The sequence below is a fragment of the Marmota flaviventris genome, chromosome 8, assembly GCF_047511675.1.
Source record: "Marmota flaviventris isolate mMarFla1 chromosome 8, mMarFla1.hap1, whole genome shotgun sequence".
Taxonomy (NCBI): Eukaryota; Metazoa; Chordata; class Mammalia; order Rodentia; family Sciuridae; genus Marmota; species Marmota flaviventris.
In genome coordinates, this window is record NC_092505.1 from 59,540,074 (window position 1) to 59,563,951 (window position 23,878).

The 23,878-nt window shown below is 36.1% G+C and overlaps 1 protein-coding gene across 1 annotated transcript in view; it reads right to left on the minus strand.

The window, feature by feature from the left end:
- Positions 1-23,250, minus strand: part of Tex55 (testis expressed 55) — a 34,818-nt gene extending 11,568 nt beyond the window's left edge. Inside the window, exons 1-3 of the mRNA XM_071614906.1 lie at positions 22,192-23,250; positions 21,482-21,631; positions 20,741-20,803 (exon numbers count right to left, since the gene is read on the minus strand). Coding sequence (XP_071471007.1) covers positions 20,741-20,803; positions 21,482-21,631; positions 22,192-23,250 — 1,272 coding nt within the window. The remainder of the gene's footprint in view (positions 1-20,740; positions 20,804-21,481; positions 21,632-22,191) is intronic.
- Between the last annotated feature and the right edge of the window lie 628 nt (positions 23,251-23,878).

The following is a 23,878-nucleotide window of genomic DNA, read 5'->3' on the forward strand; positions in this document are numbered from 1 at the left end:
TTTGCCACTTATCAAAGCACAATTTTTTTGTGAGTACTACCTTTAGAAGTCTTTACAATATTCTTAATTAAATACCCCCCCCCCCCCCCCACACACACCTTTTCTGTAATCATGGGGATTGAACACAAGGCTTTGTGTGTACTAGGCAAGTGCTCTACTACTGAGCTACAGCCCCAGCCTCCCAACTTCTCCTTCAGTTAAATAACTGAAATGAAAATTCAAGCATAGATATGTGCAGTCACCTGGAACCATAGTGCAAAAAACTAGCAAAAGACATAATTATATGCTTATACTTACATGCTTACGACTTAAAGACTCACAAAAATAGGTTGGAAAGAGTTAATACAGAGGTTAGTTTAATAAGAGCAATGGGAATAAGAGGAGTGATCATGGGTTACTAGTCAAGAAATAGTAGATGGTTTACTTTAAAAAAAAATTGAACACAGAAACATGGGAATTTGTAAAGAATGAGGGAAATAGGAAGATAATTCTCCTGGAAGGTTCAGATATTCTTATTTTTGGATTTCACAGTGATTTTCCTTCCTCTTTTCTGTCATAAGGTGAATCTTAAAAATATTAAGCTCTACAAATGTTTTTCATATGATAGCTTTATTGATATATAATTCACATACCACAAAATTCATTGTTGAGAGCCACAGTTAAGTCAGAATGACGCCTGGCATTTTGCTAGAGGGAATGGTTGAAAGGTGACCCTGCTCTGGGATTAGGGTGGCTCCAGGATTAGGGCGGATCCTGCTGGGATTAGGGTGGATCCTGCTGCCTCAGGCACCCGCTATTTTGGAGTTCCCGTTGAGTTCTCCCGGGGTTCTGAGAGAATTGGTGCACGTGGAGCTCAGTGGAGGAAGTGTGTTCCCGGAAAAGTGTGTGTAGAGTGCCAGTGAGAGTTCGGGAATAAAGAGTTGCTGTTTGAATCTACAAGGCTTTGTGGTGGCTCGGTTATTTTGTGCCCAGACAGACTGTGGCAATTCATCTTTTTGAAATGTATAATTCAGTAGTTTTCAGAACATTTAGAGTTGTGCATCCATTGTCACTACTTCATTCCAGAACATTTTCATCATCCTCCAAAGAAATGTCATGCCCATTAGCAGTCACCCTGATTTATCATTGTAACCCCTGACAACCTTTAATCTATTTCAGTCTATATGGATGTTCCTATCCTGGACATTTAATATGAGTGAAATCATATAATATGTGGCTTTTGTGACTGGCTTCTTTTAGAGAGCTTGTCCATGTTACAGTCATGTATCTATACTTCATTCTTTTTATGTGCTTTTTACTACAATCAATACTCAGTAGTGTTCCATTGTATGGATATATCACTCTACCATGATTATTATTATTTTTTTTTTTTTGCAGAACTGTGCATTGAACCCAGGGCCTTGCATTTGATAGACTAACTTTTTACCATGCAGCAACATCTGTAGCCTCACAAAAACATTTAACACCAATAAAGCAAATGACTCAATCAATAAATGAACTAAGGAACTGAACAGACACTTCACAGAAGAAGAAATATAGTCGATCAACAAATATATGAAAAAATGTTCAACATCTCCAGCAATTAGAGAAATACCAGTCAAAACCACTTAAGATTTCATCTCACTCCAGCCAGAATGGCAATCATCAAGAATATAGGCAACAATAAATGTTGGTGAGGATGTGGGGGAATGCTCATACATTGCTGGTGAGACTCAAATTGGTGCAATCATTATGGAAAGCAGTATGGAGATTCCTCAGAAAAAATGGAACCACTATTTGACCCACCAATTCCACTCCTTGGTTTATACCCAAAGGACTTAAGAGTAGCATACTACACTGACACAGCCACATCATTGATTATAGCTGCTCAATTCACAATAGCTAAACTATGGAACCAACCTAGGTGCCCTTCAATACATGAATGGATAAAGAAACTGTGGTATATATATTCAATGGACTATTACTCAACTTTAAAGAAGAATGAAATTATGGCATTTGCTGGTAAATGGATGGAGTTGGAGAATATCATGCTAAGTGAAATAGGCCAATCCCCCCAAACCAAAGGCTTTCTCTGATATGTGGATGCTAATTCACAATAAGGAGGGGGGCACTAGGGAAGAATAGAGTTACTTTAGACTAGGTAGAAGGGAGTAAAGGGAGGGTAGGGAATATGGGGATAGGAAGGATAGTAGAATGAAACAGACATTGTTACCTTATGTACATAAATGACTGTATGACCAATATGATTCTACAACATGTACAATCAGAAAAATGAGAAATTATACCCCATTTATGTATGATATGTCAAAGTACATAAATGCATTCTACTTTCATGTGTAACTAATTGGAACAAATAAAAAATTTATAAAGTAAAAAAAACATTTTTGATTGTAGTAAAAAGCACATAAAATTTACTATCGTAACTTCTTTTAAAATATATTTAGTTGTAGATGGACACAATACATTTTGTTTATTTAGTTTTTTATGTGGTGCTGAGGATTGAACCCAGTGCCTCACGCATGCTAGGCAAGTGCTATACCCAGCCCTATTATCATAACTTTTGAAAGTTTTATTTGATGTTTTTAGATATACGTGACAATAGAGTGTATTTTGACATATTGTACATACATGGAGTACAACTTCCCATTCTTGTGGTTGTACATGTTGTGGAGTTACACTGGTCGTGTATTCATCCACGAACATAGAAAAGTTATGTCCTATTCATTCTGCTGTCTTTCCTGTTCCCACTAACCTCTCCATTCCCTTTGTTTCCCTTTGTCTAATCCAATGAACTTCTATTCTCAAATCCCACATTGTATGTTAGCATCCACATATCAAAGAGATCACTCATTATTTGTTTTGGGGGAGATTAGCTTATTTCACTTAGGATGATAGTCTCCAGTTCCTTCCATTTACTGGCAAATGCCATAATTTCATTCTTGTTTATGGCTGAGTAATATTCCATTGTGTATTTATACCACATTTTCTTTATCCATTTATCTATCGAAGGGCACCTAGATTGGTTCTATAGCTTAGTTATTGTGAATAAAATTGCTATAAACATGATGTAGCTGTGCCACTGTAGTATGCTGATTTTGAGTACTTGGGGTATATGCCAAGAAGTGGGATAGCTGGGTCAAATGGTGGTTCCATTTCCAGTTTTCTGAGGAATCTCCATACTGCTTTTCAATGGTGGCTTTGTCTAGTTTTGGGCCTCTTTTCCAAATAAATTTCATGACTGCTTTTTCTGTTTTTATAAAGAACATAATTGGAATTTTAGTAGGACTTGCATTAAATCTGCGTGGCAGTTTTGGTAGTATGGTCATTTTGACAGTATTATTTTGCCTATCCAAGAACATGGAAAATTTTTCCTTCTTCTAAGTTTTTCTGTTGCTTTCTTTAGTGTTCTGTATTTTTCATTGTAGAGGTCTTTCATCTCTTTTGTTAGATTGATTCCCAGATATTTTATTTTCTTTGGGGCTATTGTGAATGGGATAGTTTTACTAATTTCTCAGTTGACTTATCAGTGATGCATAGGAATGCAACTGATTTATTTTATATCCTTAACATCTTTTCTCCATGGTCAACTTTATTTTCAAGAATATTTATTTTGCCTTTGTTGTCTAAAACTGTCTTCCAAGTGATCTAGTCTGTTGGTGATGCTTTCCATTGAATTTTTAGTTTGGCTTATTGATTCCATCATTGCAAGGATTTCTGCTTGATTTTTCTCAGAATCTCTCTTTATTGAAGTGATCTTTCACTTCCTGCAGTTTCTGTCTGATTTCACTCCTTACATCATCATTTACCTTGCAGATCAATATATGTACATTCTGAACTCCGCTGACATTTCTTCCACTGTGTTTTCAATGGATTCTGTTATTGAGTATCTTCATTTGTTTGGGGTGATTTATTCCCTTGCTTTTTCATGTTGTTTGTATGTCTATCCATCTAACAGTGTGGATCTGAGGCAGTTGAGTTTCTATCTTGTGGACTTGTAGCATCCCTGAAGCTTTCCAGTACCTCACTGTTTAGGGGGAGACAAATAATTACAACCACCAATGCAAACAATTTGGCTTAATAACATTAAGCCAAATGGTTCCTACTATGATGTCTACAATGATAATTGTCACAATAAATAGAAATGATATTATCAGTTATTGCCTACAATTAAAACAGTAAGTTTGCGAAAGGGTTTACAATTTTGAATGGTGGACATAGTAAGAAAAGAAGTGATGTAGGAGGTGATGATTATGAAGGAGGAGAAAAGAAGATAGAAGTCAACAATTAAAGGAAGCATGGAAGAGAGAAGAGTAGAAATTGCCTCTTAGCAGAAGAAAGAGAATCAAGGGAAACAGATAAGTGTGAGAAAATATATATGTAAAGTAAAAAAAAAATTTAAAAATAAAAGAATACAATACAAAACTGAAATATACTAATTAAACATCCTGGTCCTCAACAAATTGATCCATGAAAACTGGCTTTAAAAATGCTAGAAATGAGAAAAAAATATAAATATGTATAAATGTCCATGAACATTAAGGTCACAATTAACAGAGAAAAGAAGGGGAAAAAAATCATCTGAATAAAGAGCTAAAGAATTTTTTTTTCTGTTGGCATTCAAACGATTCTCAGCTTTCCTTGTCAGCAGAGTTAGGTGGGTCTTCTGGAGTGTGATGCTTGCTCCACTCTCAGGGTGGGGTTGCTGGGGTGAGCGGTAATCCATAGGCGGAACTCCTGGAGGTGGGGTTTAGGCTTAGGCAGGCTCCAGGCTCTTCAGGGAATGCCAGTTGTTCTGGAGATTTTGGATCAGCTCATCTCAAGGACCCAGCAGTTGCTGGTCCACATTGGAAGACTGCACCCCAGGATCTCCCCTTGGTTCCATTTCTGTGGTGATGGAGCCAATTCTTAGCTCACTATATCACCTGGGGACTCCACATTTCCTGGTCTCATATTCAGTCTCCAAACGGAATCTCTCCTACCCCTGCTCTTTGGAATTCATGGTCAGGTGCTTCTCTCCCACCAGGTCCTGCAAGCTGCCGAATTGGAGGGGGACAGGGAGAGCCAGGTGCTTTCCATTGCCAATATGCCCCTGTGTAAACCTCTCTCCGTGTTTGATTTTATCCTGGTCACTTAGGCACACTCTATGTCATGCAGTGTGGGTTTGCCAGGCCTGTATTTCCCGCCGAACTTAGGTTTGCCAGGAATCAGCTTCTCCAGCTTCTGGGCCCCGGGCCGTGGCTACAGAATGATTCCTTCCTCTGTCCTCCACAGGCAGCCAGGAGAGATGCCGCTTCTTACCCACACAAGGACATCATGCAGCGTCATCTCTCAGTTTAGTGGGCATTGTCTTTGATCTCTAAATGCTCCATACACAGATATGCCTAAGGCCTCCTATAAATGCTGGTTCCTGTAATTCCCTTATCTCTCTACTTTGCTCATGGAAGGACCACTCTGACTGGTGCCTCCAGTCGTGGCTGGTGATTTCTTCCTTATTTTATTATATCCAACCTCCTGAGTCACTGATCTCCTTTGAATGTCCAGTATTAAATTCCAGTAGAGTACACCCCTGTTTTTCTGTTTTGTTTTGTTTTGTTCACCCACCTTGCTGAGAAGCTGCCTACCTGCTTTCTTGGTTTCATGCCTTGGAGCATCCAGGAAAGTGACCTTCTCTATTCTGCCATCTTGAAAGCCCATCATGACCTTTTAAAGTGTACAATTTAGTAGTGTTATGTTTATGTTGCTGTGCAACAGATCTCCACAATTTTTCCATCTTGCAAAACCCAAAAGTTCATATTCATGAATGAATTTCCCCCCTCCCTAAGTCCCTCAAACCAGCATTCTACTTTCTGTTTTTATGAATTAGATTACTTTAGATACCTAAAGTACATGGAATCATATTATATTTATCTTTTCGTCATTGGCTTATTTTCTTTAGCATAATATTCACCTATGTTATAGAATGTGACAGGTTTTCCCTCTATTTGAAGGATCATTTTAAGGATGACTAATGTTCCATTGTGCAGATATAGTAGATTTCTAAATTCTTTTCTCAGTTAATGAATATTTGGGTTGTTTCCACTTTTTATGAATGCAGTGGTATGTACACTGGTATACAAATTTTCATGAGGAAATATGTTTTCAGTTTTCCACAATCTTAGTTGTGGACTTTCTGGATCATATGATAACACAATGTTTAGTATTTTGAGGAACTTAAAAATTATTTTCCAAAGTAGCTGCATCACTGTACATTTTCCCACCAGCAGCATATGAAGATTTGAATTTTTCCACACTCTTTCCAATACTTACCATTGAATGTCTTTTTGATTCTAGTCGTCATAGTAAAATCTCATTGTGGTTTTGATTTATATTTCCCTTCAGACCACCTGGTATATTTTGGATCTGAAATGTCCCCCCAAAGCTTATGTGTTGAGAGTATGGTCCCTAATGCAACAGGTTCAGAGGTAGAGCTTTTTAGGCAATGATTGGATTATGAAGGCTCTGACCTCATCAGTGGATTAACCCATTTGATTAATCCAGTGATAGTTAAATGGACTACTGGGAGGTGGGACCTATTTAGAAGAAGTGGGTCACTGGGAGGATGTACTGGAAGGGTACATCTTGTCCTTGGCTTTTTCCTCTCTGCTTCCTAGCTACCATGAACTGAAAAGCTTTCCTCTGCCATGCTCTTCTGCCATGATGTTTGTGCCTTGACCATGTACTGAATCCTCTGAAACCAGAAGCTCAAATAAACCTTCCTCCTCTAAGTTGTCTTGTTAAGTATTTTGGTCACATGGACAAGAAGCTGTTACATACACGAGTGATATCATATTTATTCTTTAAATGGAAGAGGTGAGGGACTAGGCTTTGGGAAAATAGTAACTTCACATTCTATTCTGCAAGGAAATGAGGGTGACTGGGGAATGGAGCAAAGGAGGTTTTCAGGATTGCTCAGGTACAGCAAATATTACTCCTGTTCGTAATAACACTAATAAATAGGACTTACAATGCAATCACTGTTCTAAGTGCTTTTACATATGTTATCTTACTTGACAACACTTGAGACACTAACATCTCATATCTTTGTGAATGATTCTGTCACAGCATCCTTGAAAGATTCCTTCAGGAGAGGTCATGTCTTTCAATCTCTGGCTACTCTGACATTGGAATTTTATTCCCCATTCTTTTTCTTGTGGTTGTCTATGTCCTCTGTCCTTCTTACTCTAAAAAGCCAGTTCTGAGAATCCTCTCTCTTCTGTTTGATAGCTAGTGCCACTCAGATTCTCACCTATTAGTATTTATTCCTGGCCTAGGACTATTTCCCGCTGCTTAGGAACTGAGAACTGAACACTGTATACTTTTAGCTGATCTTCTCTATACTAGGCAATGCTTTGAGTAAAGAGCCTAAGTCATTGTGTGTGAAGGTTTGACTCCATTTTCTTCTTCTCTTCTCAGCTTGGAATCAGTGGATCATAGTAAGCACATTCCCTCTGGTCCACCGAAAGGTAAAAAAAAAAAAAAAAAAGATAGTTCTGAAAGGCATAAAAGAGGGTCAATGGGAAGGTGTGAAGTGGCTGGTATGGTTGGACCTTTGATGTTTTGCTTTAAGAAACTTGTTAGAATATCTGATAGTAGGGTTGAACACAGTAAACTAAGTTAAATGCCTAATTTCAGATGTTAATAACACCCACATTTCAGATTACTAATAAATATATTGGCCCCTCAATCTTTGAGCTATTTTGTTTAGGCAACTGATTATTTATGACCTTAGTTATGTCACTCAAACTTTTCCCATAGATTTGCTGCAAATTTATTAGCTTTCACCCAGTTTTGCAGGCCCACAATCCATAGACAAGTAAGTACCTTATCTGTCTGTGTGGAGAAGCATTTATTGAGTATAAGCACATGCACATTTTGTGGACAACTGAAAGTAAAAGGTAAATGAACATTAAAGTTATAAGAAGTTTTTTATTTGGTATAATTAATGAGAAATGAAGGTCAGATATTTAAAATCAATAGTGTTTGTGTATGACTGTTCAAACAGAAGCTTAATTCACTGTAATGCAACCATGTAATCATACTAAGTCACCAAGTAAGCAATATAAAGAATCAAGTCTGGTTCAATGTTCAAATAGAAATTAAAAGAAAGGTTCAGCTCACAAAAGTAGTCTCAGATGATCATCTCAGCTATGATTTTTGGGCAGATAACTCTCATACCAGGCAGACCAAGTTAAAGCTTTTTGCTGTTAAATACCAGTTGGACTGGTTACACATTCCACATGATATAGATACTCTTCAGGGGATAAAGGTAATGAGGAAGTGACAGTCTGCCTCACCCACAGGTGTGTACAGAGTAGTATAACATGTTTGAATTCTGCTGTGGGTTAAAAATCAGAAGTGAGATACCCCTAGGAGAAGATTAAATCCCATGCATTTAATGGTAGAATATAATAGACTGATAAAAAAGGAAAAGAGTGAAAATATGTTGTAGTCCTTATGAAATATGAGCTATTTCAATAAAAATCTTCTATTAAAAGAACAAAAAGTACCATTATCACTTATTTTCTACACATTTTCTGATTGAAAAATTGTAAACAGCTTGGAGACATGATATGCCTTATAAAAACTACATATGAATTGTAATAGTATTTTATTTGTGAACTTGCTATTGTTCACGTAAGTAGCTTTGGGAGGATAAATATGGATAATTATAATGTGTAATTTTTGAATGATTACCCAGAGTTATCTATAACTGCCGCAGTCTGGCTGGGCACAATCAGGAGCCACTTGTCAAAAGAAACTAACTTTATTTTTAGAACCACACACGCCAAACAAAACAGCCTCTCAGGAAAAACCCTCAGAGCCTCAACTGCCACCACCGGCTTTCCACAAGCCTCTCTCTCCCCCACAAGCTTCTCTCCACCTCCCACAATCCTCCTGCTCTTGAGGCCGATTGGCTGGGTCATGTGGGCGGAGCCAAAAAAGTCCCCCAATGAGCAGCTCCGTGGTCTGAAAGGGCAGGGAAACAGCCCAATGAGCATCACCGCAGAGGAGCCAATCAGCTAGATGTTGCTGGGGCCGCTGTGAGCCAATCATCAGCCGGCAGCTGGAAGTTTGCTGGGGCCCCTTCGGCTGTGGCTCTCAACATCTACCCAGAGTTATCTATAACTGTTATACTAATTTTACAAAGTTAACCTACATATTTTTACTTAAAAATTAAGAACATGTTTAAGCAAAGTCACCATTGATGGCTATTGAAAAACCATTTTTCAGAGTGGCTAAACAGAGCATAGTATTAACACTGATGACCTTAAACAGTACTGAAGAGAGATTCATTCTTTGTAGGGTTCACCTTTTGTCTCTCTTTCTCAGCATTTCCTGTACCTAAGGAGAATGAAAAAGAATTTTTTTCCACTTACAATTAGTTAGTTAACTTGGAATAACCATATCTTGGGGTTTATATATGTTGAGATTTAAAATATAGAAGAAGTCTTTGTGCACACATAATTTAGAAGTTAATAAATCAAGAATATACACTTTAATCTCTATGCAATATCTCTATTGCAAAATATTAAGAGGCTTATTAGGACAGTGACCATATTTTGAATGATTCTATAAATACATGTCACATACATTTGTTAAAACATATAGAATGTACAATACAAAGAGAGGACACCAATGTAAATTATAGAGGTTAGTTAAAAAACAGGCACTCATAGAACACATTCAAAGTAGTGCAGCAAAAGCTTGAAAACTGATCTATGACCTTTTAACCATAGAAAGCAAGACACAGCTTACAGTTTGAATCTAAACCATGTGAACAACCAGCTAAAACAAAACTATCAACAGTCATCAGTGGAATATAACAGAACTCAATCTATGCACTATAATGTTCACAATTTCCAAGATTGTCTAAATTTATCTTATAGAAAACCTAGAAAATGCAAACCAAATGGAAAAGACAATCAGCAGATGCCAATTCCAGGATGATCCCATTATTGAGATTACCAGACACAACTATGGTACCTTTAAAGCAGTCATGATAACTTTGGTGAAAAAAGGAGCGTACACTGAAAATGAATTAAATGCAGACAATATCAGATGAGAAATAGAAAATGTAGGGAAAAACAAATAGAAAATTTGTCACTGCAAATAATTTTTAAAAAATCATTGGATGAGCTTAATTGCAGCATATAGATGACAGAAGAGTCAGTGAATTTACAAATAAAGCCAAGCAATTTGATCTGAAGAAGAGAGAGAAAAACAACTGGATAAAAACATGAGCTTCAGAAATTGGTGGGACAATATTGAAAAGTTTATCAGAAGGGTAATGTGAGTTGTCAAAAGGGAAGTGAGAAAGTGAGAAAGAGGGGCAAGGAAATATAATGAAGAAGTTATGGTAGAAAACTTACAAAATTTGGTGAAAGACATAATTGTGTAAATTTAAGAAGCTCAATTATCCCCCAAAATGTAGATTCCAATAAATAACATAATCAAACCTCTGGAAACAAAAGATTAAAAAGATCATAAAAAGAACAAGACATTTCATACAGGGGAACAACAAATCTGGATGACTATGAACTTCTCAGAAATGACAAAGGCCAGAAGAGAGCGAAAGCACATTTTTAAGGAGTTGCGGGTGGGGGATATAAATTCTATATCTAGTAAAACTGTCCTACAAGAATGAAAGTGAAATAAACTTTTGGATGAAGGAAAATCATGAGTGCTTATTGCCAGAAGTCTGTAATAGCAGATATACTAAAAGAAAATTTTTTCAGGCTGGAGGAAAATACTTTCAGAGAGAAAGTTGGAAATTCACAAACAAATGAAGAGGATTAGAAACACAAATTATCTGGGTAAATGTAAAAAATCTATAGTTTTCCTCTTAAGTTCTTTAAAATGCATATGATCATTTAAAGAAAAAAATGCTATCAATGTCTTGTGGGTATTTTCATGTACATAGAAAGTGGCACATAAGACAGACTTAAAGGATGGTGGGAACAAAAGGATCTCTATGGTTATAAGGTTTTCCAGTTTGTTGTGAAATGGGACAATATTACCTCTAAGTGTATTATGAAATGTTAAGAATATATAATGTGATCCCTAGAGCAATCACTAAAAACATGAGAAAAGGTTTGGCTAAAAATCTAATAGATTAAGTGTAAGAGTAAAATTACATAATCCAATAGGAGACAATAAAAAGGGAATAAAGAAATAAAAGCAGAGGGGACAAATAAATAGTAAAATGAGATCTCTAAATTAAACCATTTTGATAATTAGGCTACCAGGTCAAAACAAGGGATGGGTTGTTTTTTTTTTTTCTGAAAAAAGCTGGATAAAACATATTTCAGGCTTTGAAGGTCACATACTATTTCTATCAACTACTGCTGATTCCTCTCTTTTGGAAGGTGGTGGAAGCTCTAAGAGGTAAAGATTAGAGAGAAGTCATTAGAGATGTGCCCTTGAAGGGGACATTGGGACCCAGCCTTTTCCTCTTTTTCTCTGTCACTGCCCAGCCTTGAAGGAACAGATTTTGCTTTGCCACATGCTTCCACCATGAGGGGTTTCCACAAACCCAAAACAATGGGATCAATTGATCATGGACTGAAATCTTTGAAACTATGAGCCCAAATAAGTCTTTTCCCTTTGTAAATCAATTATTTTTCAGCTATTTGCATAGTAACAGAAAATGGCTAATACACCTGGCAAAGTATTTAGTTATTTATTTATTTTTGGTACCAGAAATTGAACTCAAAGAGTGCTTAACCACTGAGCCACATCCCTATACCTTTTTATTTTTGAGAAAAGGTCTTACTAAATTGTTTAGGACCTTGCTAAATTGTTGAGGTTGGCCTCAAACTTGTAATCCTCCTGCATCAGCCTCCTGAGTTGCTGGGATTACAGGCATGTGCTTCTATGCCTGGCCAAACTTTCTTTTAAAAATGAAGGAAATGCATTGGGGATGTAGCTTTGTGATAGAGCTTTGTGATAGAGTTGCCTTGCAAGTGCAGTGCAATTTCATGGTTTTGATCCTCAGCACAGGAAAAGAAGAAGGAAGGAAGTAAGGAAGAAAGATTCTAAACAACATTTTATTTACATAAAATATTCAATGGAGTTCTTTGAGTTGGAATGAAAAGATGATAAGTGAACAATATGAAAATATGTGAAAGCATAGAACTCACTGATAAAGGTAAATATATATCCAAATTCAGAAATAGAGTAAAAACATAGTTGTCAACAATTATACAATATAAATAGATGCAAAGTATACTATTATTTGCACAAAATGTATGCAAGGAGAGAAGTTTAATTGTAGAATCTCTGTATGCCATTAAAACTAAGATACTCTCAGCTTAAATTAAGGTGTTATAAAATATATCACATAAGTCTCATGGAGACCACAAAGAAAAAAACCTCTCGTAGATGCATAAAAGATAAAAAGAAAGAAATCAGAACATACTACTACAAAAATACAACATCACAAAGAAAAAGCAAGATTGGAAGTAAGGAACAAAAGAACTATGAAAAAGTCAATAAAATTAACAAAATGTCAGTACTAAGTTGTTACCTATTAATAATTGTCTTACTGTAAATGGATTAAATTCTCCAATCAAAAGACACATGTTAGGTGAATGGATTAAAAAACAAGGCCTAACAATATGTTGCCTACAAGAGACTCACTTTAATCTTAAGGACACTCATACTGAGAGTGAAGGGATGGAGCAAGAAATTCAAGGCAAAGTAACAAAAAGAGAGCAGGTTAGACTTTTATCATACAAAATAATCTTTAAATAAAGAATGATAAGAGAGCTGAGTGTGGTGGTGCATGACTATAATCCCAGCAGCTGAAGCAGGAGGCTCATGAGTTCAAAGGCAGCCTAAGAAACTTAGCAAGGCCCTAAGCAATTCAGCAAGACCTTGTTTCTAAATAAAATATAAAAAGGAGCTGGGATGTGGCTCAATGGTTAAGAGCCCCTGGGTTCATTCCCTGGTACCAAAAAAAAAAAAAAAAAAAAAAAAAAAGAATGGTAAAAGAAACAAATAAGGTCATTATATAATAGTGAAAAGATCAATTCATCAGGGAGATATAACAATTTTAAGTATATATGCACCCAACACTGGAGTACCTAAATATATGAAGCAAATACGAATAGATGTGTAAGATGAAAGAAACTACAAAAAATAAGTAGGGGACTTTAATATTCCATTTTAAACAATGGATAGATAAACCAGACAGAAAATCAATAAGAAACCAGTGGATTTGAACAAAACATTAGACTGTGTCTAACATACATACACAAGCCATCCCATTCAACAGCATCAAAATATACATTCTTCTCAAGTCCATATGGAACACTTTCCAAGATATATCATATGTTAGGTCATAAAACAAGTTTTAACTAATTCTATAAGGATAAAATCATATCACTTCATATTGATAGAGAGAAATCCAAGAAGATATAATAATTGTAAACATTTATGCCCCAAATATGGGTGAGCTTAATTATATTAAACAGACACTGCTTAACCTAAAGACTCAAACAGACTCCTATACAATAATACTGTATGATTTCAACACACCTCTCTCACCAACAGATAGGTCATCCAGACATAAATTCAATAAATACTCATCAGTCCTAAAAAATATTATAAATCAAATGAACCTAACAGACATTTTAAAAATATTTCACCTAACAACAGCATAATTCACTTTCTTCTCAGCTGCTCATGAAACTGTCTCCAAAATAGATCATTTTTTAGGCTACAAAGAATCTCTTACCAAATACAAAAAAAAAAAAAAAAAAACAAAACAGATATAGTTCCTTACATCTTATCTGATCATACAGAAGGAAGTTAGAAATAAACATGAAAAAAAGAAAAGAAAATCACCAGAGTACAGAAACTATAAAAAACATACTATATAAAAACAACACACTTTTGGATGATGAATAGATTATAGAATTAGGGGTGAAACTAAAAATTACAAATGACAATAGTGATACAACATACTATAACCTGTGGGACACTCTGTAAGCAGTTTTAAGAGTGTAGTGTATATCTGTGGGTAGCTATGCAAGAAAATCAGAAAGATTTCCAAGTAAACAACCTAATGATGTATGTTATGACCCTACAAAAATAAGAACCAATATAAAAACTAGTATGATAAAGGAAATACTTAAAATCATAGCCAAAATCAATAAAATAGAGAATAAAAACACAATACGAAGGATCAATGAAATAAAGAGTTGGTTCTTTGAAAAGACAAACCAGATAGATAATGCCTTAACTAAGCTAACAAAATGAAAAAGAGAGAAAGCCAAAATTGATAAAATTAGATGAAAAAGGAGAAATAACTATAGACATCAAAGAAATGGAGAGGATCACAAGAAACTATTTTGAGAACTTGTACTGCAATAAATAGAAAAACCTAAAAGAAATGGATATATTCTAGACACATATAACCTGTCAAAATTGAATCAAGAAGATATAGAAAAACTAAACAAACCAATAATAAGCAACGAGATAGAAGCAGTAATAAAAAGCCTTCTAATAAAGGAAAGCCCAGGACAAGGTGAATTCTCAGCTGAAGTCTACCAGACTTTTAATGAAGAACAAATGCCAATACTCCTCAAATTATTCTATGAAATATAAAGGGATGGTACACTTCCAAATTCATTCTATGAAGCCAATATCATCCTCATATTAAAAACAAGATAGGGGCACATCAAAGAAAGGAAACTACAGACTAATATCCCTGATGAACATAGATGCTAAAAGCCTTAATATATTAAGGCTTCAATGTAATCTCCATCAAAATACCAATCATATTAAAAAAACATATTAAGAAGATTTTGCATCATGACCAAGTTGGCTGCATTCCAGAGACACAAGGATGATTTAACAATGCAAACCAATAGATGTAATTCACCATATAAATACAATTAAGAACACAAATCATATAGTCATCTCAAAAGATGCAATGAAAGCTTTCAACAAAATTTTAGATTCTGTTCATAATAAAAACACTGAAGAAACTAGAGAAAGAAGAAACATACCTCAATATCATTAAGGCTATATTGGATAAATCCAAAGCCAACATCGTAGTGACTGGGGAAAAACTGAAATCATTTCCTTTCAAATATGGAACAAAACAAGGATGTCCATGCTTACTACTCCTACTGAATATAGTACTAGAAATTCTAGCCAGAGCAATTAGACAAGAAAAGGAAATAAAAGGGATAAAAACAGGGAAGGAAGAAGTCAAATTATCACTCTTTCATATGATATATATGACCCTACACTTAGAAGATCAAAAAGTTCCACCAGTAGACTACTAGAGTTTATAAAGAAATTAAGCAAAGTAGCAGGTTACAAAATCAACATACAAAAATCAATAGCTTTCCTATACCAATAATAAAAATGCTGAGAAAGAGATCAGGAAAACAATACCATTCACAAACAAAACAAACAAAACCAAACCAATCAACCACCCACCCAAACAAACAAACAAAAACCCAAACTAGGAATATAATCAAGAAGGTGAATGACCTCCTACAATGAAAACTATAGAACACTGAAAAAAGAAATTGAAGATATCAAAAGATGAAAAGATTTCATGGGTAGGCAGAATTAATACTGATAAAATGTCCATATTATTCAAAGCAATATAGAGCGCTTCAATGTAATCTCCATCAAAATACCTATGACATTTTCCATAGAAAAACAATCTAGAAATTCAGTTGGAAGAAGAAAAGACACAGAGTAGTTAAAGCAATCTTGAGCCAAACAAAACAAAACAAAACAAAACAAAAAAACAAGGCTGGAGGTATCACAATACTACAGAGCTATAGTGACTAAAACTGCATGGTACTAGAATAAAAAACAGACACAAAAACCAATGGATCAGAATAGAAGACACAGAGACAAACTCACAAAGAAACAGACATTTGATCCTTGACAAAAGTGACAAAGTAGATGTTGGAGAAAAGGCAGTCCTTTTAACAAATGGTCCTAGAAAAACTGGTTGTGCACATGTAGAAAAATGGGACTAGATCCTTATCTCTCACACTGCACAAAAGTCAAATTGAAATTAATCAAAGACCTAGGATTTATATCAGAAACTATGCAACTCCTAAGTGAAAATGTAGAGTCAACACTCCAACATATACGTACTGATTTTAGTTCTGGCTGTATTAATTTACAATCCCACCAACAATGTCAAAGTGTTCCTTTTTGCCCTTATCCTCTCCAGCATTTATTATTGTTGGTATTCTTGACAGCTGCTATTCTAACTGGAGTAAGATGAAATCTCAGGCTATACCACTCCTTGGATTTTACCCTAACGACTTCCTCAACAGAATTCCTACATTTCTAGAAATAATGACAGGAGTTAATAAATGTGTTGGCATCAAATTAAAAAGCTTCTGCACAGCAAAGGAAACAATGAAGAATGTGAAGAAAAACACAGAATGGAAGAAAATCTTCACCAGATACTCTTCTGACAGAGGATGATATTCAGAATATATATATATATATATATATATATATATATATATATATATATATATATATTCAGACTATTCAAAATAACTTACCACCCAAACCCCCAAGTAACCCAATTAATAAAATGGGCAAATGAACTAAACAGACACTTCTCAAAAGAAGAAATATGAATGGCCAACAAATATATGAAGAAATGTCCAACATCTTTAGCAATTAAGGAAATACAAATCAAAACTACACTGAGATTTCATCTTACTCCAGTTAGAATAGCAGCTGTCAATAAAACCAACAATAATAAATGCTGGAGAGGATAAGGGCAAAAAGGAACACTTTGACATTGTTGGTGGGATTGTAAATTAATACAGCCAGAACTGAAATCAGTATGGAGATTTCTCAAAACACAAGGAATGGAGCCACCATTTAATCCAGCTATACCACTCCTTGGATTTTACCCTAAAGAATTAAAGTCATCATACTATAGTGATAAAGGCATATCTATAGTTTATAGCAGCACAATTCACAATAGCCAAATTATGGAACAAGCCTAGGTGTCTGTCGGTGGATGAATGGATAAAGAAAAATGTGGTATATATATATATATATATATATATATATGTACACACATATATATACATATATGTATATAAGTATATATATATATATATATATATATATATATATACACACACACACACACACACAACAGAGTTTTATTTATCCATAAAGAAGAATGAAATTATGTCATTTGCAGGAAAATGGATAGAATTTGAGAATACTATGTTAAACAAAATAAACCAAAGTCAGAAAGTCAAGGGTTGTATGTTTTCTCTCATATGTGGAAGCTAGAGAGTATAAAGGAAAAGAAGGGAGGGGGGAATCTCATGGAAAGTGAAGGAGAACTAGTAGAGGAAAGAACCAGGGGTAGGGAAGAGAAGAGGGAAAGGGGAAATACTGAGGAACAATATTGATCAAATTATATTGTTATATCATGTAAATGCATGAGTGTGTAACAACACACCATTAAGTATAATTATAGTGCATCAGTAAAAATTATGGAAAGAAAAAAAAGGAAAAGAAAATACATCTCAGGGACACTTTGATTTGCAGCTTATGAGACTCTGAGCCAGTAAACTGGCTCTGCTATGCTTGGACTTCTGATCTCTAGAATCTGTGCAATAATAAATGTGAAATGTTTTTTAAAAAGCATTAAATACCTATAAATAAGACTATTAAAAGTCATGAAAAACATTTATGTCAATAATTCATATACTGAGAAAATTTAAAGAAGACCCAAATAAATGAAAGGATCAAGGATTATAAATACTCATTTTAAAGAACCTCTCCCCAAATAATCTGATTGAATGCAATCCCAATATAAAATCTCACTAGTGTGTGCTTGTGTTTATGTTTGTGTAACTTGGCAAATAATTCTAAAAACTGATAAGGAAATGCATAGGTCCAAGAATATCCAAGATATTTTTGAAGAAGAATAGGGTGATATTAAGACTGTTCCAGTGCACACTAATTAAGATAGTCTTGTTGTGAAACAGGAATATCAACAAATATTCTATATATGAGACAAATAAAGAACAGTGGGGAAGGTATGATTTTTTTTGGGGGGGGGTTACCAGGGATTGAACTCAGGAACACTCCGGCCACTGAGCCACATGCTCAGCTTTATTTTGTATTTTATTTAGAGTCAGGGTCTCACTGAATTGCTTAGTGCTTCGCTTTTGCTGAGGCTGGCTTTGAACTGTAATCCTTTTGCCTCAGCCTCTGGAGCTACTGGGATTACAGGTGTGTGCCACCGTGCCCAGCTGGAAGGTATAGTTTTTATTCTAAAAGGCACTTGGGTCAACTAGACATCTGTTGGAAGAAAATGAAACTTGGCCCCCACCTCTGCCCTACCAAAAAATCAATTCCAAATAGATTGTGAATATAAATGAGAAAGGCAACAAACAAGCAAACGAAAACAACCCTCTCCATTAAAAAAACACACAAATAAAATAAAGAATTAATAAATGGGATAAACTTAAACTAAAAAGCTTCTTCTCTGCGAAAGAAACTATGAGGTGAACAGAGAGCCTATATTTTGAGAGCAAATTTTTGTTTAACACACATCAGATAGAGCACTAATCTCCAGGATATATAAAGAACTCAAAAAACTTAACACCAGAAAACAAACAACACAATCAATAAATGGACTAAGGAGCTGAAAAGACACTTCTCAGAAGAAGATATACAGTCAATCAACAAATACATGAAAAAATGTTCAACATCTCTAGCAATTAAAGAAATGCAAATCAAAACTATTCTAAGATTTCATCTCATGCCAGTCAAAATGGCAGCTATCAAGAATACAGACAACAATAAATGTTGGGGAAAAGGCAAACTCATACATTGCTGGTGGGACTGCAAATTGGTGCAACCAATCTGGAAAGCATATGGAGATTCCTTAGAAAACTTGGAATGGAACCACCATTTGACCCAGCTATCTCACTCCTTGGTCTATACCCAAAGGACTTAAAATCAGCATACTATAGTGACACAGCTACATCAATGTTCATAGCAGCTCAATTCACAATAGCTAAACTGTAGAAGCAACCTAGATGCCCTTCAGTAGATGAATGGATAAAGAAACTGTGGTCTATATATACACAATGGAATATTACTCAGCAATACAAGAGAACAAAATTATGGCATTTGCAAGTAAATGGATGCAGTTGGAGAATATCATGTTAAGTAAAGTAAGCCAATCCCCCAAAACCAAAGGCCGAAATGTTCTCTCTGATAAGTGGATGCTGATCCATAATAGGGAGGGGGGAGGCATGGGAAAAATGGAGGAACTTTGATTGGGCAAAGGGGAGGGAAGGTAGGGAGTTTCCATGGGGGCAGGAAAGATGGAGGAATGAGATGGACATCATTACCCTAGGTACATGTATGACTGCACATATGATGTGATGCTACATCGTGTACAACCATAGAAATGTAAAGTTATGATGCAGTTGTGTACATTCTGCTGTCATATATGCCTAATTAAAATAAATAAAATTTTAAAAGTTTACTTATATTCAAACACACACGCACACATTCTCTCCCTCCCTCCCTCTCTCTCTTTCACACACACACACACACACACACACACACACATAACTTCTACAACCATATAGTCAGGAGTGGGGAGTGAATTCTCACAAGTCACCAGAAGTACTAATTGTAAAGACAAAGAATATTAAATTTGACTATATTAAAATTAAAGAGAATCTGTTCGTTAAAAGAGATATTTAAGAGCTAGAAAAGAAGACTGTGGGAAGATACATGCAACAAACAATCACAAGGAGCTCATAACCAGTAGATGTAGAAAACGGTCTCAAATAGTAAAAAAATAAGTATTTCCAAATGTCTAATAAACAAATTAAAAGGTATGCAATTAATTGCCTTAGTAATCAGGAAAAGGCAAAATGAAACTTACCAAAACAGCTAATGCTAAAAACACTGACAATAGTAGGCATTGGTAAGGATAGAAAAACAACTGAAACTCTTATACACTGTTGGTGGAAGTGCAATCAGTCAGTTTAGAGAATTGTTTGAAACAATCTATTTAAGCTAAGCAAACACATATCTCACAATCTAGCAATTGCTCTTCAAGGTGAATGAATACTCAAGAGAATGTGTCACTGAGACATACAAGAATGTTCATAGCAAAAAAGTTTTTTTTTGTAATAGCTGCAAGTTGTAAACAATCTGCATGTCCATTAAAATATAATGGATAAATCATAATATTCCACACAATGAATACCATACAACAATGAAAATGAATGAAGGATAGCTACACACAAATGATGGATCAATCTCACAGACATGATTTTGAGCAAAAGGAACAAGATACAAATGAATATATGCTATATATGGTTCCCTTTATGTACAGTGAAAAACTGACAAATCTAAACAGAAGTGTTTCATGATTCATGGTTAGCAGTAAAAATATAAAGAAAAGTGAGGAAGCTATTATTATAAATATCACATGAACAATTACTTTGTGGGGAGTAAGAATTGTGAGGGAAGGAAAAGGGGCTTCCGGGAGGGTGGCAATGTTCTATCTTTTAAATACTTGAATGTAAACAGAAGTATGTTTACTGCATGAAAATTCAGAGTTGTATATTTTTTGTTTTGTAAAAAAAAATATGTACTTTCACAATAATGCAAATGAAAAGGTTGTTCTTTTTCTCCTATTCCATACCTGAAACAGCATAAAACTCAGGGGGTCCTCTGGCTTTTCATAGACTAAGTTTTCAGTGATCTGCTGAGAGAGCATAAGACATCACATTTTGGTTCTAAGAGGAAGTCACACAGCTAGGTTATAACTGATCAATTATACCAATGAACCTAACATATACCATAGCATTTTGAAAAAAATTAAAGTACTTCTACAAAGTGACAACTTACTTTCTTACTACTGAAAAACTTAGGCAGATTAAAATAAAATTTGGAGGAATAAAAATTTAATAATAAATAGAAATGAATATTTCTAGTAGTTTCTAAGGTGATAGAGGTAGTGAGAAATTTTGGAGAAGTTTTTGGTTAGATAATTGTGATCTTGCTAGATTGAAAAATTAATAAATTTTTATTTGCTTTGAAGAATAGTCAAAGAAAAGACTTTTAACTAAAAATTGAAAACACAATGTAACCTTGTATAGCCTTTCTTCTGAGACATTTGATTCTAAAGGGTGAAAATTATGTTAATTATGTTGCAATATTAAAGGAGATTTGAATACATACTTAGCAACTACTTTTTTTTTAAATTTATTTTTGATTTTAGGTGGACACAATACCTTTATTTTATTTATTTATTTTTATGTAGTGCTGAGAATCAAACCCAGTGCCTCACATGTGTCAGGTGAGTGCTCTACTGCTGAACCATAGCCCCAGCCCCACAACTAATTTTAAACTCACAATTAAAGAGAAGGATTGAGAGATTTACCTGGAATATTTGCAGAATCTGGTGCTTCTCCATGTACTGAAGTGAAACTTGATAAGGATCTTCATAAACTACAGGAGGCAATCTCTTTTTATATATACCTTGTTTGGGCATATGAGAACTCTTTTCTTGTTCAGATTCTGAATAATCATCCTGAAATTGAAATATCCCCCCAAGGAATTTTTAATAAATTTAAAAGCTCCAGCAATTTTTGCTGTTGTCACAACCAGTGAAATCTAATACTGACAGTATCTTAACAGCAGCAGTCAGAGAAATGTGTCTTAGCTCATCTTCCGAGCAATATAGTATACCTAAAGTCCTGGTGGATACCTTAGATATTTCCAATCTACTTCAAATACTGTCCCTTCACAGGGATCTCCAATCAAATCCAAATCTCTTCCCTTAGTAGAAATCTAGAGAGGGGAGGTAACTTAGTGCCACAGAGTTAGTAACAGAACAGAATTTGAAACTTAGGTTTTCTAAATCCTAGTTCCTTGATCCTTCCTGAATGGCCTTAAGAGTAGTAGAGGAAGAAATTCATCTCTTCCTATTCTTTTCCTGCCCTTCCTGAAACTTATAAGTCACACACAACATGTAGGTTTATTCCTCATTCTTGATCCAACATGTGTCCTCTCACCCCTATCTCTACCCTCATTCCACAGGCCTTTCTTCCCCTCCACCCACTGTAGGTATCAAATGCCCCTTTAACCTACAGGACTGAATTCTGCGGATTCATATTTTTCTTGAGTGACGTCATCAGATTTAGTTGAGATGGAGGGCAATCTTTGGTAAAAACTTTGGTCTTTTGTTGGAAAATGCCCAGTGAATCTGGTATCAATTGGGTAGTGGGATTGCGTAGGGCTTATACCTCCTTTTTCTATTTCACTTGAAAGTGCGGATTTGAGGTATATTTCGCTATCCTCAAATGTGCAGGGCTGTGGTCTGTCTTGAGCTTCTTTGTCATCTCTGAACTGGGGTAATAATCCGTACTCAGACCCATAGGAATACTGGTAGTCTTTAGGGTAAGCCTCTTTGTGTATAAGGTATTCAGCCTGGTCAGGTCTACTGTAGTCATCCTTGCCAACCTTAAGCTGATCAGCTTGGTCAAAAGTCTGCTGTTCAGCTCCTTCAGTGGCTTGGTGGTCAATATTGTAGAGGGTCTTTACATAATCGACTTGATCAACTTTCTCAGAAGTTTTCTCAGCTAGGCTGTCCTCCTGTTTAGAAGTTCTTGGATCAAATGGTATGGACAATCTATCGCCAGTCTGCTCATAAGTTCTTTCCTCAGTCTGGCTGGACATTCTGTGGTCAGTCTGTATGGAAGCTCTTCCTTCAGCCCGGTCGGCCTGCTCAGAAGCTCTTTTCTCCTCCTGTCTAGACGAGCTTCTTTCAGTCTGTTCAGAAGTTCCTTCCTCAATCAAGCCAGGCACCTGGCCATCAGTCTCCCCAGCTGCTACATTTTCAACTTGGTCGTATGCCTTGTCATCAGTCTGTTCAGATGATTGTAGGTCAGCCTGATCATATGAGCTATTCTCCAGGTGTTCAGAATCTTTTTGGTTACTTTGGTCAGACATGAAGGGTTCAGGCGCTCCAGATACTCTTTGGCCATTTTGGTCAGCTATTCTGTAATGAGTTTGTTCATATGCCTTCTCTTGATCCTGGTTCTCTTGGTTGTCTTCTTCCTGGTTATCAGTGTGGCCAGCAGTTGGGGGTGTGGCTGGGCTTTCTTCTTCCAGGGATTCTCCTGGATCCTCTTCTTCAGGAGCGTCCATTCTCTGAGGTCTCCCTGACTGGTCTCAGTTGCCAGGCGCCGTGGGCGGGGCCGCTCGGTTGTCCTGGAGACCTTCGTGGAGTCAGGCTTCCTTGGGCTTTGTTCCTGCCTGGGCTCCTGCCTGGGTGGGCTGGTGAACGCCTGGCTGCAGGGCTCTCTGCAGGACTGCAGGGCTGCTGACTGCAGTGGGAAGTCCAGCAGCGCCTTCTACTGAGGAGCGAGACTGCCACTCCCAGGCAACCAGGGCTCCCCAACCATCTCCAGCACTCAGGCCTTGGGGCCCATGTGGATGCCTCCAGCGTACCCGCGGAGGGCCGCAGTGGTGTGAGAACTAGACCTTCACAGGTGCCACTCCTCTAATTCACACCCCCACACCGCATGGGGGCCACGTACCTGAACAGAGGTTATCATTACTATGGAATCAAAGTCCTGCTTCTCCTAATTCTGAATTCTGTCTTACTAGAATTGTGTTGCACGGAGTGTTAGTGTTGGGCACCGTGCTAGTAAATCTAAAAATGCTAGAATCTAAATGTTATTCTTTAGATTCTTATCGATATTGGAGTGATGTGGCCACATGTTCTTCTTTAAAAATGTTTTTTTTAGCCTTGCCCTGTGGTGCATGCCTATAA